General features: G+C 32.7%; 1 protein-coding gene across 1 annotated transcript; it reads left to right on the top strand.

Annotated features, from left to right (window-relative positions):
• The first annotated feature begins 14,748 nt into the window (after positions 1-14,748).
• LOC118182959 (vacuolar protein sorting-associated protein 51 homolog) lies at positions 14,749-16,920 on the top strand. Its single transcript, XM_085812421.1, has 2 exons — positions 14,749-15,503; positions 16,035-16,920. Exons 1-2 carry the CDS (start codon positions 14,749-14,751, stop codon positions 16,918-16,920), a joined length of 1,641 nt encoding a protein of 546 aa, XP_085668547.1.
• The last annotated feature ends 2,195 nt before the right edge of the window (positions 16,921-19,115 follow it).

Here is a 19,115-nt window from a genome sequence, read left to right on the forward strand (position 1 = left end):
ATGTATAAGTACAGCTTATCTGTGATTGGTTAATTTTAGTTTTAGTTGCCCTTTTAGTTATCGTATTTTCTTATATCTTACATATAATATGTAAGATATAAGAAAATATAGCTGCTTTAAGAATAATTGGCCACCAGAAAATAAACATTCAAAGCTAACATTTGGAAAGGAAAATTACCGGGCTTTACGACAGTCATCACTAATTTTTTATGATCAAACATATGAACAAAACTATAGATACAAGTGGACCAATTCCCAATCGCCCGCAGCTCCCAAAACAAAGTATGTAAAACGGCACGTGCGGCTTCAATATTTTCGGATATTGGCAAATGTGGGAAGCTGAGAGGGAATGTAGGATATCTTTGAAGCAATTTTATCGTCAAAAAGTCTATTGCTACACACTTTTCGGAATATGAGTGAACTTTGATATATTTATGCTAAAGATTTCGTGCCTCTTTCTTTTTCCATTGTATCGGGTGTCAAAAGCCGTGACAACATGCCACACTTCATTCGGTGTTGTATTTATTGCATTTGCAAGGATACGCTGCTATGAATTTTTGCAAATAACTTCCGTATAAACTGGCTCCCGTACAAACTATCATTGGAACGTGTCAAAGAGTGCTTCTACTTTCCTTCTGTCGCTAACATTTCTACGACAACATGAAGATTACAATTCGATTCGGCTAATCCTATCGTATAGTTATTATTCCAACACAATACTTGTTAGTTGTGGATCATGCTAATACTTTATATCATACTACTCAAGCAATAATCACTACTATATGGCATGCATACCATCTTTCAAGAAGGCGCGTAATCTCTGAAACTGTAAATCAGAAATACATTGCTGTCAATCTATGGTTGCAAATACTGTGAAAGCAAGCGCCACTTTATACACCCTGTTATGCGATGGGTAAGCCGCTGTGAGCCTTATGGTGGAATGTAGGTTTGGCTATGTGGGCTGGAGGCTGTGCCCTTTTCAGTTATCCTGTTATGTGGACTGAAAACCATTACGAAATGCCATATTTGGCATCGATTGATTTCTTTATTTGCTTAATCACTTTCGAAAATTTTGTGATGTTAGTCGCGAGAAGTCCGGTAGTTTTCTTTGTGGGATCTGCTATTATAATGAACCCATTTTCCTTCTATACAGAAGGGAAAATGTTAATTAGGTAATTAGTATATCATGATACTTTTAAAATGCACTTGGGCTTATTTTGATTCACGAACATTTATAGGATATAATTACATCTACTTTAATTCACAACACTTTTGAAGTACAGTTACATATAATTCGAATACGAAACGAAACGCAGTCATTACGGCAAAACGCGAAATCTTGCCCTATTGAAATTGAAAAGAGAATTAATTAATTTGCAGAATTAAATACACGTAACTGATGGAGGATGATTCATCGATACCTTCTTCGAATATAACTTTTATAAAAATATGCGAGGATTAATTTCACAGCGTAAATGAATATTGTTTTAAACTAGATCCGCATGAACAGTAAATTATATCAAGCGAAAGGAGAAACTGGTTTCCATAAATAAACTCTGGAATAACGAGCAGTTAATTAAATAAATATGAAAATCCGTTGCGCGCGTTAGGGGAAAAACGAGAGGGAAAAAATTTTTCACCCCGCGTGGTGCAAAGCGAGGAAACCTAGTTGGCGTCTAAATTATAGGGTAGGGAACAGAAGACGGATAGTCGACGCCAGAGTTTTTCAGCGCTGCTGTAATTAGTCGATGATTACACGCAGTTTAAACATAATTAACCCTCTAGAAGGTGTTTCGATTCACACTTCGGGCCGAGTTGTAGCCGGTCGTGATTGTCTGGTCCGGTCAACGATCTCCTTTAGACTTACAACACCTACCATAGCTGGAAGACGAATGATGCTCCTTCTGAAGAATCATGCTTGCACCGTTAGCCAAATATGCGAGAAATTAGGGGTAAGGGGGGGATAGATTCTTTACGTTAATGTTTGCTTTATCAATTGGAAAGATCCGGATCATTCTGAAAGTTTTTGTATCAATTGGCAATCTTTCATTTTTCTTTTTTAATACATTTCTTTTGTCAATTCATTTTTTAGACTGCATCTGCAAAAGTTAAGATTTCTGTGCAGTTGACTGTGTTAATTCTGTTCATTTACTAAAAGATGAGAGGTGTTTGCTGCTGATGCTAAAATAATTAAGTTTGCCTCTGAAGATGAATAATATAAATCAAGCTTTTAATTTGTTATTTCACTAAATAATTACTGTTAGCCAAGGGAATTTATAAAAATTAACTTTTTAAAAAGCTTTTATTAACCTGTAATAGGTGTCTCAGCTCAGTCTAATGAAATAAAATTTCACAGAATATGTAATTATGTATACAAAATACCATAAAAAATGGAAAAATGTTTGCACGAGCTTCCACACTTCAAAATGTTATTGTGTACTGGAGGTTCGATTAAGCATTTTGGGAGACACGCGAGTGCTGTTTTCCTAAATTAAGGAACCTACTTCGTGAAACTTTTATGAGTGAAACAGATCAACATTTGGGCTAAACGTTGCGAAAGCATAATATCTCCATACAGGTAGCCCCACAGAATGATACTCGAGGCATGCTACCAGTATTTTGTAATTTTAATCAAACTTTAGCTTATTATTAGGTTAACTAATTACTACATATGGCAAAGTACTTAAAAGGCCTATATGCCTTACGAAGGAAAACTTTCAGGAAGAACTTTCTTTCACGTTACACATAGAAAAACCTCGAATGTCCCGAGCAGCCAGCCCAAAGAAGAACTATTAGTGTTTAACGGTCTTATCAAACTGGCAAATGATGGGTGTTAGTTTAAGCATTGCTTTATTAATTGAGATCAAAAGAGAAGAATCCGAAAAAGAAATTACTTATACGTTATGCTACAGTTTAAGCTTTATTTTTTTAAAGCAGTTTTGATGCAGTCCAACTGATGCAGTCTGCATACTTTTTATATATACGATATTTAAATATCCATCAATTATTACACAAGGTTTTTTCTTTTTTTTTTTTCCCAGACGTTAACAATTCAAATCGCTTTCGAATCACAGGAAAAGTAACTGCTCAGTTTCGATAATATGTTTGTATCCAGAATCTAAACAACCAGTTGAGCAATTAACCAGTCGTTGATAATGAACTGGAAGGATTTTAAGGAGGAAAGTTAGTTTATGATCCCTATCCTTCACATATCCCAAAATTCAGTGAAAAAGGAAAGAGGCGGTTTTTTCCAATTTTATATAGGGGGGAAATGCGCAGCCACTTAACGAAATATGGACAAATAAGTAAAAAACTCTCGAATTCGGGCATGACTTTTGCAGTTTTCCGTCTTAATTCAAGTTATGTGTATACTAATTTTCCTCAAAGTCCGGCCCAGCGGTGGCCGAGTACAAAGACTCCTGAATACTGGCAGTTCGGAAACCCCCGAGCGGTAAAATCGCTGAACACTTGAGATTTCAGACGAATAAGCGAAAGCGAGCATACAGCATTTTGATAATTATTTTCATTTGAGTATCTTTACTTTCGAGTATCCACATTTCAATAAATTTCACTTTTATTTCTTTGTACGAAGTAAAGGAAATAATGTAATCACGAAAATTTTTGGGTGTCATATTTCAACGAAAATATCCATTTTGACCATTCGCAAATCCATTTGTATGATTTTTTTGCTGACGTCTGTACTTAAGCACAGACTAAAGGACTGTCTTCTCCACAACGGATCGTAAAAGGGATTCAAAAGGGATTTTTTCGTGATTTGCCTGTACGTAAGTTCGTATGTGTTTACCTCACGTAACTGAAAAACGATTAGGCGTAGAAGTCGAAATTTTGTACATGAGATTGCTATAACATCTAGTTATTCACCTCCCTTTTTATTCTAACAGCAGTAACAAAGATATTATTAGATTAGCAAGCATTAATAGTATAGAACTTAGAATGTTGAATGCGTAATGGACAGTAAGAATTTTGATTGCATAGAATCTTGATCTACAATGAATAGGAAGCTGGCAGGCGAGGCAGATTAAAACTCATTTTTGTTTCAATAAACATGTTGCGACCGCAGAAAACTTACACACAACTTGGGCCTACTTCAATATGTTTACATTTTTGATGGTTTTGCAGTAGGAAGAGAGTAGTAGGCGGCAGTCCAGCTAGGCCGAAGTGTAGAAAGAAAATACAATTGTGTTCAGAATGAAATCTGTAAAGATCGTAACTTGTAAAGATCATGACTTGTGAAGATCGTGACTTAAAGAGAACGTGAAATATAAATAATAGGACAAGAACTTGCATTTTACGGTGTGGCAACAAGAAGAGGATTCGAAAGATTTTTATATATTTTGTTTTAGAGAGTTTAAGATTTTTTAATATTTTAATAGTTGTAAGAGTTTTAACTGCAGTAGTTAACAGTTTAAAATTTTGATAGTTTAGAGCTGCAGTATTTATTTTTTTTTTGGTTCTGTTTTAAAATTTAAATAAAAGTATTTTGTTTATTCTGAAAAATTAGCTTTATTCTTCCTACAAGATTCAATATTCATTATATTGAAATGAGGAAAGGATTTTTACTGGCGCAGTCGACAGGATCGGGATTTACCCGCATATAATTACGAACCAAAATAACTCAGGTGAGAGCTCAATTTACCTTGTAAACGTAAAATAATTAATTAAGATTATGAAAAGTTAATTATTGTTTCCGTCATGGAATCTTAGTTTATTTACTTGTCAAAGTAATGAATACGCCAGTGTTCAAATGTAATTTCGTTTGACTCGCCAGAGTAGGTGAACAACACATTAAGTATTGATTCTACTGATTGATTTTCGTGCCGAATAAAATTAAATTCATTGTGAATTATATTTAAATAGAAAAAGAAAAGAGAAAAAAATTGCTTTTCATAAAACTAGAGTCTATTGGCTGAATAAAATCGAGACATGGCTTTTATGGGACGTGGGAAAAAAGAGGATTTGCTGGCTTTAGCTGCTGAATTAGAAATCCAAGTAGATCCAAGTATGAAAATCGTGGCGATAAAAAATGAAATAATTCAAAGTGATACATATGATGAAGCATTTGCTAAAGAAGTGTTTTTAACGATTATTGAAGAGAGGAAAAGAAAAGAAGAGGAACAGCGAAGAAAGGAAAAAGAAGAGATTGAGGAACAGCGAAGAAAGGAAAAAGAAGAGATTGAGGAACAGCGAAGAAAGGAGAAAGAAGAGCTTGAGGAAAGGCGAAGGAAAGAAGAGATTGAGGAACAGCGAAGAAAGGAGAAAGAAGAGCTTGAAGAAAGGCGAAGGAAAGAAGAGCTTGAGGAAAGGCGAAGGAAAGAAGAGATTGAGGAACAACGAAGGAAAGAAGAATTAGAAGCACAGCAGAAAAGAGAGCAAATGGAGTTTGAATTGAAGAAACTCGAAATTGAATCTCGTGTTCGACTAACACAAACTCCACCAACAAATGAAAATGGACATCATAATTTTGATTTAATTAAGTTTATTCCCAAATTCAATTTAAGACACGATGATATTGTGATTTATTTATCCTTATTTGAAAGACAAGCTAAAAGGACAAAGATTGATCCTAAAGATTGGGTTTCATGTTTATTGACTTTAATGGCATCTGAAATCATTCAATTAATTGGTAGGGAAACTGAAGAAAATTTTGAAGATTATGAGTACATTAAGGCCATTTTATTGAAGAGATTTAAATTAAATCCGGAAAGCTTTAGAAAAAATTTGTGATGCACCAAAAGAGCGCTGAAAAATCATGGAGAGATTTTTGCTACGAAATTACAAGTTATTTTGAAGAATGGATCAATGGTCTTGAAATCACAAATTTTGCCGCGTTAAAAGACTTGATTATTACTGACCAAATTAAGAAAAGAGTACCCTATGAAGTAAGAGACCATCTTCTTGACGACTGGGCGAAGTTCGTTTCTCCAACCAAATTAGCTGATAAACTTGACGAATATGACAGTGTTCGTAATATCTCAAAACGGACTGGTGGTAATCCATCAGCAGACAGAACTAATAAAAAATGGCAACCTCATTCTCCACTTCCAGAAAGAGCTTTCAGAAATAAATCGCTGTCAGAAATAAAACAGACCGTCAGAAATAAAACACGCCAAGAGTGTACCCATCCCGTAAGAGTGACGAACCACAAAAGCCTAGTTTCAAATTAACTTGCTATAATTGTGGAAAAGAAGGTCATACATCTAAGTTATGTACCAAAAATCGGATACCAAGAAGTGCTTCTGCAACAGCACAAAACAACTTAATACAAACACAAGCACCCCTTACAGAAAAAGAAAAACCAGAAGTGCTAACTGCCAAGATCTCTATTCCTGTCTCAAAATCAGTGGACGTGTCTAGAAACATAGATGAATCAAAACTTGTCAAAGTTAAATGTGGAGATATTATTTTAAATGGAATCGTAGACACGGGAGCACAAATCTCAGTAGTCCGTGAGAAATTGGTTGACAACATACCTTGCGAAGGAGAAAGTAAAATAGAGATATCTTCTGCTTTTGGTGAAAACGAAATTACTCCAGTAAAGATTTTCCAGATGAAAATTGACGATGATTTTCACGGTAGAGTGTCCATTACGTGTGCTGTTTCAAAAAAGCTAGTTACCGACTTGCTATTGAGTTCTTCAGCTTATGAAACACTCTGTGGAAATATCGAACTGTGGAACAGTGATCGTCATTGGGATGCATCCCCCTTAGAGTACAAAGAGACAGATGATAAACCCTCACCAGTTGAAGACAATACTACAAATTTGGCTGTTGTTAATCAGATTTCCCAAGAAAACATAGAGTCTCTGAAAACAACGAACAGAGTAAGACTAGAATTCAAGACACATCAAGAACAAGACGAAACTCTGAAAAAATGCTTTGAATGGGCAAATAAAAATCAAAATTCATATACTTTCGATGATGGCATATTACTTCATTCCGAATATATCTGTGGTGAAAACATTAAGCAAGTTGTGTTACCTTTAGAAAAAAGAAGGGAAGTCCTAAGAATGGCACATGAAATCCCTCTTGCCGGCCACCTCGGTGAGAAAAAGACAATTCAACGAATCAAGTACTCATTCTTTTGGCCTACTATTAAGCAAGATGTTAAAAAATTCTGTGAAAGTTGTAAAGAACTGCCCTTTACAGAAATAGAGAAAACAGAAATGATAGAAGATAAAATTGTTGAACAGGAAGCACAGAAGGAAGAAATTATAACTGAAGAAACTAAGAGGGTAGAAACAGAAGATGAACTCAAAGAGGAAAAGTTAATTGACAGCAAAATAGCAGATGTAGAAATTATTCCACCTGAAAGTAAAAACAAATTTATGGGTGAGACTGAAATCCCAGTTGAAAAAGAAACTGTCAATGAAAGTAAAACTCAAGTAAATCTTGATTATGAGAACATAGAAGAGAAAGAATATATTGCTGAAATTGGAAACGAGAAGGAAAAAGTAGATGATAAAAAGAATGACTTAATAATCCATAAGGAAAGTATGAAAGCTGACTTAGTAACTGAAAATGAAAATGTAAATCACACAGAAGCTGCAGATCTTGAAACTGAAAATAAACTTTCAGATAACAGTGAACTATTACAATTTACTGAAAAAGAAATTCTGAATGATAACAGAAACAAAAAGTACAATAAGAACAGCATAGATACTGTTGAACTGGGAGATGAAAAAGAAAGTGTGGATTATACAACAAAAATTGAAACTGAAAAGGAAAATGTCATCCACAATGAAGCTGAAAACCACAGAAACCTTTCAAGTTCAAGGGTGAAAACATGGAAGATTGAACAGAAAGTTATTCGGATGACAGCGAAGAACTGGAAGACGAGAAAGAAACGGAAGGAATTGCTGAATTAATAGAAGAGCCCGAGTCCTAGGTAGACGATCTACATCATGTTGATGAAGAATTATTAGAAAAAGCAGAAGAAAAAATTGCTGAGATTTTTTTTAGTTTATAGGACTTTCAGCAAGCACAGAAATCCCATATTTGAAGAAATTGATAAAGCTGAAACAATTGATAAATGGTATGAGCTACTTGACAAAGCCATTGGAAAGATAGAAGAGAGGAAAGATGATAAGGAACAACAGCTACTAGGATTGCCTACCATAGGTGAGAATGATAATGAACAAAAGCCATTTACAAAAGAAATGCCCATAGCATTTTTCAGCAAGAAACTAACGCCCTGTCAACAACGATGATCAACCATCGAACGAGAAGCATGTTGTGTCATCGAAGCCTTGAAAAAACTTGACACATGGATTTTCGGTGCCAAAGTGCAAATTGTGTTTGATCACAATCTCCTCACCTACTTGACCCAAAGCGCCCCTCATGGTGCTAAACTGTCTCGTTGGGCCTTATCGTTACAACGGTATAACATGACTTTGACATACCGCAAAGGGAGTTCACATGGGAATGCTGATGCTTTGTCAAGGTTAGCTGTTAACTCTTTCTCTCTCAATGAACTCTGAGCAACATTGTCTCTACGGTGACGAATGTGCTTCTTGTGAGGGGACTTGTAAAGATCGTGAGTTGTAAAGATCATGACTTGTGAAGATCGTGACTTAAAGAGAACGTGAAATATAAATAATAGGACAAGAACTTGCATTTTACGGTGTGGCAACAAGAAGAGGATTCGAAAGATTTTTATATATTTTGTTTTAGAGAGTTTAAGATTTTTTAATATTTTAATAGTTGTAAGAGTTTTAACTGCAGTAGTTAACAGTTTAAAATTTTGATAGTTTAGAGCTGCAGTATTTTTTTTTTTTTTTTGGTTCTGTTTTAAAATTTAAATAAAAGTATTTTGTTTATTCTGAAAAATTAGCTTTATTCTTCCTACAAGATTCAATATTCATTATATTGAAATAAGGAAAGGATCTTTACTAAATCTTATTCAGAATAGTTAGTTCTCAACTCTTTTGAGTATATAATTAATACTGCTGTAAAATTATTATTGACTGTGTGAGTTTTAGTTCCAATAAAATCACCAGCATTACGTTAGAGTCATATGACATGGATAATGAGCCAGTGCAGAAAAAGATTACTATTAGAATACAGAAGGGAAATACCAAATTAAGCATTAAAGGATTATCTCTAATTTATACCAAACTAAGCATTAAGAGGCTATCGCTAATTTAAATTATAGTTTATCTTACATACATATACCCACCCACATACTAGGCTTACAAATTCTCACCCGCCCTTTATTTTCGCAATCGTTGGTAGTAGTCATATTGTAATGTTGCGCGCTTCCAACCTGCACGCAACAATAGTGGTGACTGCTATGAACTGGAAATTACACTTGTAATAAGTCTTGAGAAGGGTTTAAATCCTTTTTTATTCAACTTTAGAAATTATAGATGCGTGCTCTTGACGCTCACAAACTACGCCGACCCGGCGGTAAAATAAAAATAAGAAACTGAAAATGAATAATAACAAGTGACTACCTACGAGGCTCTCTAAAACGTAACTAACTTAACCACGTTCTAAGATACCGCTGACAATTCAGCAAACTTCTGAATATCACGTTGAAAGATTTAACTATCTACCGAGGCAAGAACACAGGCCGAAACGCGTGGTTCTTCAATTTCTACCTAGCCACCTCCACGCTCGTGAAGCAAGAAAGCACACTTTCGAACTCGTTTCCCTTCTATTTAACTCAGATTACTTCCGCTGACAATTTTGAATACTTTGCGCGTTCTACTAAAATTTACATACTCTGGCATTGGCAATTCCAGGGAAAAGTAAGGCTTGACAGGAAAGATAGTTTAAACTTAAAATAAATGTTAATTAAAAATAAATATAAACCCTACAATATACTTCTAATTACAAAAATCTTTAAATAACGAAAATATTCATGTTTTAGCAATGTCAAATTTAAAAAAAAATAATTTTCGACAAATAACGAAATTTAACTTTTAATTCTATCTCCCATTCCCTATATTGATGTTTGGGAAAGTTTCCGTACGATAAAATATTTGCAGGGACATTTAATTTCAAAATTTACAATTTTGATGTCCATTTGAACATGCCTTGGGAAATCGGTAAATTTAGAATAATTCTAGGAAGTAAGTTTAAATGAAGTGTAGCATAAAATGTGTATAATTTAATAGTCCATGCAAGGAAGTCATTTGGTGTCTATATGAGATTTTTAAAATTAAGCCACTTATTCGTGTTGAATTATATGAAGAAATCAAATTTGCCACTTAAATTTCAAAACAAATTCAGCTCAAATTTGCAATCTAATTTTCAGCATGTGCAATTGCTAAGAATGATAATGATAGGAACTCCTTGTCATTATCGTATTGAGATTTTTCCTTTTTCTTTTCTTTAAATGAAAAATCGGCGAAAAATAAAACCATGAACTGCATGGATATTAAATTCGATACCTCCCAGTTACCATTTAGGTATATTAACCACTGTATTATATGGATACGTGAGAGAAATGCCTTTAAGTTCTTATAACGATATGCTAAGGGAGAAAAACTTGGAACCCATCCATGATGTAAGAATATGCTTAACCTTGGAGTCAATCAAGAAGTCTTACATGGATCATTAAATTTAATAATGAAAAAAAAAAAAAAAAAAAAAAAAGATGGATCACTAAAGACGGTTTAAGTTTTTTTATATGAGCAGAAGTTCCTGAAAATGTAAAAGGAAAACAAATTTAATTTTTACTTAAAAAAAGCTCACATACTTACAGAAAAATCGCTCGCGTATTCCTGGTATTTCTACAATATTTCTAAGCCTGCATTTTCAGTATATGATCTTCATCCAAAATAAAATGGAATAATTATTATGAAATTTTGCGGTGATTTCGGATTACAAACTTTTCTGTATATTGTTATTTTTAAAAGATTATTATTTTTTGTATTTTTATTTAAAAAACAAAGCGTGTGCACTTTTATCTACTCTTTTCGGCGCATGGAATTCTAAGCATGATAAAGAACCACAACTGACATACTTCTACTTTTACATATTTCCAATCTGTTGCCATTCCCAAGTTGCAAAACTCTAAGTATTATGCGCTGCCGTTCTTAAGTTACTAACTTCTAAATGTTACAAATATAGATTGTAGGATTTATTATTATTTTTTAAAAATTTTATACACAAAAAATTGTACTCTTTATTTTAAGCATTTTGATATTACTTCTCTTTGTACTAATTTACATCCCAAAAAACGAACTGCAAAAACAGATCCCAACGGTGTTTAAATTGAAGGGCTTTTTGAACTGAGTTTTACTTCTCTTCAGCAAAGATTTACCTTTATGAGAACAATAATAAATATTATTAGTCCAAAGGGGCAATTTGCCCTGAAGGACTATTAATTTCGTTTTGGCATTTTGCGATGAAAATTTTAAAAGGCTGTATCACTTTTCAAATCGTTGCCACCATATATAATCGCCCTGTCTTATATTTAAAGAAATTAAATAATGAAGAAGCTGCATAAATGTATGCATGTTTCTCGCACTGTGATAAAACAACGGTACCTAGAGCTATCAAAATTTGAATAACGTAATCTTCCATAGAATATGGGCATGTAGAAGCCTTAATTTGAATTCGAAATTTGTTTTATTATCGATTTCATATTTTGTAACACTTCAACTAATTTTTTGATTAAAAAAAAAAAAACTAAGCGATTTCAAAGCGAGCACTGGCAACACTGTAGGGAAAAAAACATTATCTCCAGCTCGCGAGACTCTGTATCGGAAATTCTAAAGATATGCTCATTTTAAAATTAATTTGCGATATTGCTGTTGAACTAAATTTATAGTTTGAGTACGTAAAACATGATATTTAATAAACAAAGGTAACAGACAAAACGTTAAAAAAATGACACTTTGGACGTAATTAAAAACCTGAAACTTTTGAGTTTTTTTTTTTTTTTTTTTTTTTTTTTATTTTATTTTATTTAAGATGAGAAGGGTACGTACGATTTTGTACGATTTTTTTAAGCAAAATTTTATTTGAACAAGAACGTAACATAATGTTTTCGAAGAGCAAATTTCTTAATATTTATTTATTTAATCAAAGAATTTTTTCTTCTAATTAAAGGAAATTTATTTCTATCTAGAAATTGCTCATGGTTTTCCAAGAGGCAACATATAAGAAGAGTCACATTTTATCGCAACAAAATCCGAACTGTTATTTACTGGAAGATCCTGCCATTTTTGTAACAACAAATAATGATGCATCATATCAATTACTAATATTTTTTAACCTGCATTTAGTTAAAGACGGCGTTTTTCTAAAAACTGAGTGTTTGATATCTGTTAGATATGGGAAAAGGTCTGCAAATAGCTACTTTCAATTCCCAGCATGTGCAATTTTCGAAAGATTCACAGAAATTGCTTGTAAGATAATAGCTGTATTTAAAACGTAAAAATTTATCATTTAGTTTCATTAGAATAACATTCATGGGATAACATACAGTATCCCCGCAGGGCTCTTGATATTCTTAAAAGTACTGAGAGAATGTCACATTTTGGTATTTGCCATGGACTGGCCATCGCATTGAATAATTGGATTTTTTCTGAAAATAGTTTATCGGTAAACTCAATCATACTGATAAAAGAAAACAGCGAGGCGAATGAGTAAGAAATCCGGCAAATAAGGTGATTATGACATAAAAGTAATCTATTTTTGATCAAAGAAATCAAGCTTAGTCAAAAATAGATCCCTGGTTTTGGATTATACCTGTATTTTATGTATTATTATTATTACCATTAATGTGACATAATTATTATTTTCAACTTTGTAACTATCAACATCTATTTAATATTAACAATAATTCATTTAAGAATGCATTAAAATACATGTCGTGAAACAAATTTAAGTTATTTTTTAATTTCTGTACTGAGGTTTATTCTCTTCACTCAATTTCCTTAAAGTATTTAAAAATAAACCTCCATGTCGCTTTTACGCAATAAACAACTTAAGCATTATTTATTACTATTATTATTACTGAAAATATTAACCGTACTTACAGTTTAAGAAACATAAGCTATGGCTGATCACTTTCCCGAAATTACCTGCACTGAATAACAATTTCCACTTACATTCTGCAAATGGCATTTTAGTTATCTGCTGTCAACAGCGTTACTGATTTTGTTTGACGTTTAGAAAAGATAAATGAAAGATTTGATGAATTACACTGGCGAAATTAATCGCATATTCCATTCACTTACATTATCACTGGTATAAAAGCAATAAATAAAAGGGCATTTTATTTGAATTCTTTGTTACTATGGATTAAAACACAAAATATTAGATCACTCTCAAAAATTTTATATTTTAACCAAGAAATCTCTCTATAATTTTTAATCTAATAAAAATTATTTCCGAAAACATTTTTTTTAGCTGCACGCAAGTGGCAGCTCCTAGGATTGGTAATCGTGAGTTCAATTCATTCAAATTCTTAAATTTATCGGATTTTTATTTATTTATTTTAATTTTTAAACTTTAAGAAAACTTGAAAAATATTCAATTCGTATTTTTAAAATACACTCCCTAAGAGAGTAATTAAACTGTTTTGTCGTCATTTTACAATAAAGTTAAGAACGATTTTTTAAGTATTTAAAACAAATCAAGAGGTGTGTTTTTATTCTTCATCTTCTCCTACAAACAGGATGAATGGTAATGTAATATTTTCACAAAATACAATTTTATTTTGGTTTCGAATTATATAAATAAATATAATCATTGATAAAGCAATATCCATTTAAAATGTTTTCTTTCTAAATCAGTTTATTAGGCTTTATTTGACTTGCGATAAATATTATTATATCCTACATTCATAATTCGATAATATTTGATGTTGGTAAAAGCAACTGTATGAAGTAATATTTTCAACTGGGAAGTGTTTCGTACCGTCATAACAATTCCTTTCAGCAGGATGGAATAATAATTATAAATGAAAAACAAAACACGTTTGAATGTTAATTAGATTGCGGATGTTTTAATTACGAGAATCAGATACATTCCGATGACCTCAGAAGTCACGTGACTTACATATAACTAATGTAAACAAACAAGGTCATTCTTCCTCTTCTTCTCTTGCGAAATCTATCTCATTATGTCTTCAGTTTCGGGCATAAAATATGCGTTATTTCAGCCAATGAATGATATTTCAGTTTTCGAAAGATTCACAGAAATTGCTTGTAAGATAATAGCTGTATTTAAAACGTAAAAATTTATCATTTAGTTTCATTAGAATAACATTCATGGGATAACATACAGTATCCCCGCAGGGCTCTTGATATTCTTAAAAGTACTGAGAGAATGTCACATTTTGGTATTTGCCATGGACTGGCCATCGCATTGAATAATTGGATTTTTTCTGAAAATAGTTTATCGGTAAACTCAATACTGATAAAATCATACTGATAAAAGAAAACAGCGAGGCGAATGAGTAAGAAATCCGGCAAATAAGGTGATTATGACATAAAAGTAATATATTTTTGATCAAAGAAATCAAGCTTAGTCAAAAATAGATCCCTGGTTTTGGATTATACCTGTATTTTATGTATTATTATTATTACCATTAATGTGACATAATTATTATTTTCAACTTTGTAACTATCAACATCTATTTAATATTAACAATAATCATTTAAGAATGCATTAAAATACATGTCGTGAAACAAATTTAAGTTATTTTTTAATTTCTGTACTGAGGTTTATTATTGCAGATTTTAAAAAAGGAGAATTTGATCCTTGTGACATGGACAAAGAAGAATTTAATGCAATGTTATGTCTTCTGAAATATGTGGATAACTGCAGTCTTTATCAAATGATAACAAGGCAGAATCAGCTAGATCTGCAAATTCGAATTTTACATAGTGACATGCAAAGTCTGTTGTATGATAATTATCGTAAATTTATTGAAGCGTCTAGCATGGTTTCGAGTATAAAATCGGAAATTAATAAAATGGAAGATGAAGCAACTTTGCTGCAGTCCAAAATGAAAGATTTAGAAGGAATAAGCACTGCTGTTTTAGAGAACTTACAACCCACTCAGAGTAAAATAACTAAACTTTTAAAATGGCAAGAAGTTATGAAAAAACTTGTTCTACTTACTGATCTCATACCAACCCTGAAAGCTCATGTTGAATCCAGGAAGTATGAAACAGCGGCTTTTCATTATTTAAAAGCTAAAAGTGTTCTGCAAAAATATCACCATTTTCCTTCCTTCAGAGGTATAGTAAAGGAGTGCGATGAAATTATGGATCATGTAAAACAGAAACTAAAAGAAAAATTAAGGTGTGACATTTTTAATGAGGAGGAAATGGAAGAAACTGCGAAATTAATTCTAGCTCTAAATGTGGATGCTAATCTGACATTGCAATGTTTTTTGAGTCATTCAGAAGATTGTTTGGCTAATACATTGTCAGCAATTCACAAAAAGTGTGGTCTCGAAATATCAGAAAAAGTGGAGGGCAAAACCAAAGAAGATTTAATAACTTTGGAACTCACAGGGTGCATTGCTTTGAGTTGCTACTACGTTCAGTTATTGTCAAAAATAATCATTGTAGTAAGAAATGTATTTTTAAAATGCGATAAGAAAAATATTTCTTTTAGTGCTTATAATATGTTAGAAGATTTTATAGAAAAATTTGCGCAAAGGCTGTATTCTGTTCTTTACCTAAATTTTCAATCAGCTTTCGTGTATACTAATGATGAATTTATGTCAATAATTCTTGATAAGCTTTGTCGCCGAAGTCATGATTGCAATTTAATTTTACCACAGTTAGATTTTTATACGAAAAGTATCCAAATGATGCTCAAAATCTGTGCTGATCGGTGTGAATTTCATCTTCGCAATTTAACGAATGCTTTTCTTTCCGAATCAGAACGATTGATGAAAGAGCTAAGTGAAAAATCTCATTCATTGAATATTTCATATATGAGATTTGAAACCTCTATGAAGGATAATATTCTAACCGTTCTTTTTTCTCTTAAAAATTTTGTCAGGCCAGAATTTATATTTTCTAGAAATATTCATTTCAGGAAAATATTTTGCAAATCATTTGCTCGCGAAGGTATCTTTGTTTCTTATTTTCGTTACATTAAGGCAAAATCTTTGGAAATACTGCAAAATGCTGATAAAAAGACTTTGTACTTGCCAGCTTTGTCTCTGTTGTTTTCTAAGTATATGTTGCAAATGTACCACTCATCTATAACTCAGTTTATGAATATGATAGATGAGCAATTGTACGCGCCGATCGATGATATTCCCTTGTCTCAGGCATCTGACATTGCATGTGAATTTAAAGCTGTTGCTAGAGAAATGTTGGACATGTACGTCAGAATTCGTCAAGAAAAAACTTCAGCTATGGTCAGAAAAAGCCTCGAAAACAAAAAATGGATGAGAGTTAAAGAGCCACGAAGAGTGAGCGTTGTTGTAAAAAGAGTTCTGGAAGATTTGAATAAAACTAAATCTGAGACAGAAAGTCTGTTTGGAAGCACTAAGGGTTCATCACGAGATAGAGCTAGTGATTCCGGAAGAACATTTAATTCGAAACTAAAAATAAACTCTCCAATTCAAGATCCTACGGATGAAGCTGTTTTTAACCGTATTTCTACGATTTTCATCCAGCAACCGACATTTTTCAAAACCGTTGACTTTACCAGTTATTCAATTACGAGCTGTATTGTGAATCTGACCTTGAAATGTTATAGTGAATATATCAGACAGATTACATTCAACTCTTTCGGACTCCAACAAATCCAGGTGGATATGTATTATTTTCAGACATTTTTATCGCAACATTTTGGCATCGAAGAAGATTTTATACCCTTTTTTGACAATATAATATCAAGTTGCTATAACAGAACATTCCAGCCACAGTTAATGAAACATCAGGTAGTTGCAGCTCTGTGTCAAGAATTTTAACAACTCTGTCACGCAAGGTCAGCTATCATTTGACGTATCAGCCCTAAGAAAAGATTACAATCTTTCCCTTAAGCATTGTTGTTATTGTTAGCAGTATCAATAATAAAGAATGAGAATGCAATAAAAAAGAGAATTGAAATCAAAGAATGACAGCAAAAGACACGATTGAAGTCGTTAATTTGGACGATAACATCTTAGTTTCTATACAAGAATAGTTTCAGGATCCTCATTCTGTCAATCGTATTTGACATATAATGAAAACCCGTTTCCAGTATTAGAGTTACGAAACAGATTTGTCAAAATTTCAGTTTGTTAGTAGCGTCTAAGATACTTTTAAAACTGGAACATGTATGTTTTTAAAAACTTAATTTGACGATAAGAGGTTCTAATAAATAAATAAATGAAAATATTTCGAATTTGTTTTGTAGGCTATTCTGTTTCCGAAAATATGTTATGGGATAGCTGAAACTGTATTTAAAAGCGGCTAAATCACAGAATAGGCTGCATCAGTCGATGCGGTGTTTACTTGTCTTATGCTTGGACACGCCTTTTTATGACGTAATATTGGTTACGCCTCTTCTTAAAAACAATTTATAAGTATGCTATAGCTTCATATTTAACGCAAACTTAAATTATATTTTAAATGAGTCGAATTGTTAGGTTTATAATGTTCTGCGCGAGATTTTTTTAAATTATAAATCTACTTACGTGTGTTGTGTGGTAGTGTTAGCATTTAACGCAACGAGTTATCTCTCACAAATATATTATTAAGATAAACGATTGAACGATCATTACCAAATGATTGAAAATATTGAATGCTTGAATTAAAAATTATAACCGTAACTTCTCAAAATACAGAAAAGAATTCTTTTGCTTAAAGAATGTTTTGATTATTGATGAGTGTGTCTGATTCGGTGCTTACTACAGAATGGATAAGAATCTGAATCTGGATTTTTTCTATCAGTTGGAGCGAAGAGGTAAAAAAAGCGTGATTGTGTATGAAGAAACGTTTGATTGCAAGATCGTATAAATGCTCAATTTGTGAAACTGATAGGAAACTAGTAGAGCGAAAGAATTGTATAGATGGTTTTGAGTGGATGTGTAGAGTTACTGGAGGTGAATGTAAGCATCGAATTACAAGGTCTGTTCGAAAGCACTCGTGGTTTGGGAAGAGTTAACTGAGTATGTGTGGTGTTTTGCGAGTTACCTATATGTGGTTGGGTAAGTGCGGGAATGATTTTATACGAACGGAATTACGTATTGCTAAAAATACGGTGACAGACTGGAAATGTTTTTGTAGGGAAATGTGCATAGAGTTATGCTTGAAGAAGAATGGTGTATTGGGTGGGGTGTTTGAAGGAGAATGTGATGGGATGCAAAAGGAGAGGACTGAAGGTAAGTTTCATTTAGGTATTATTCACGTAAATAAAATATCGGGTGCTTGTCAAAAAATATGGCAATTTGGATGTTCGGTAGTTACTTTATTCTGGTAGCTTTATTTTTGTTTTGTGTAATTTTTCTAAAAACATTTTTTTACAACTCGAATCAGTGGAGTTGGTTATCCGCGAGTTTCTGCAATTCTTCGATTTCTTTTAAGTGAAAGCAGATTTCTGAGTATATGAGTAATCCCGAATTTCTGCAATTCTCTGATTTAGTGAAAATAGATCGATGTGCATGGGCAAAGCCAGTGTAGTGCGCAATGCCGAGGTAGTGTCCGATGCCGAGTTTGTGCAATTATCTGATGTTTTTTTAAGTGAAAATAGATCGATGTGTACAAAGCCAATGTAGTGCGCAATGCTGAGGTTGTGTGCGATGCCGAGTTTGTGCAATTCTCTGTTTTTTTTTTTTTTTTTTTAAGTGAAAATAGATGGATGTGCACATGGACACCGAGTTTGTGCAATTCTTTGCTGTTTTTCGAGCGAATACGGATAGTTGTGTACAAGGGAAAACGAAGTTCTGTGATGCCGAGCAGAAATGTAACTTTTTTTGTGTGCAATGTTTCACATATCGTTTGTGTATTTTAAGTTTTTATTGTTGTGTTAATTGTAAATTATATTTGAGACATCTTTTTTGTTATTTTAATTGTATTTTTTAATTGTTTGGTTTTGATATGTTGATATTGCTTTCCGACTTACGGTAAATATCGATAGTCCGACGATCTACTCAACAGTAGCAAAACTGTAAAATTTGATATA

The sequence above is a fragment of the Stegodyphus dumicola genome, chromosome 3 (genome assembly GCF_044657685.1).
Source record: "Stegodyphus dumicola isolate Sdum_Otavi_A_Nest chromosome 3, ASM4465768v1".
Taxonomy (NCBI): domain Eukaryota; kingdom Metazoa; phylum Arthropoda; class Arachnida; order Araneae; family Eresidae; genus Stegodyphus; species Stegodyphus dumicola.

Coding starts and splice junctions, on each gene's coding strand:
- LOC118182959 (XM_085812421.1), top strand. CDS start 14,749: ATGGACAAAGAAGAATTTAATGCAATGTTATGTCTTCTGAAATATGTG. Junction 15,504..16,034: donor ATAACTTTGGAACTCACAGG/GTGCATTGCTTT, acceptor TATTCATTTCAG/GAAAATATTTTGCAAATCAT.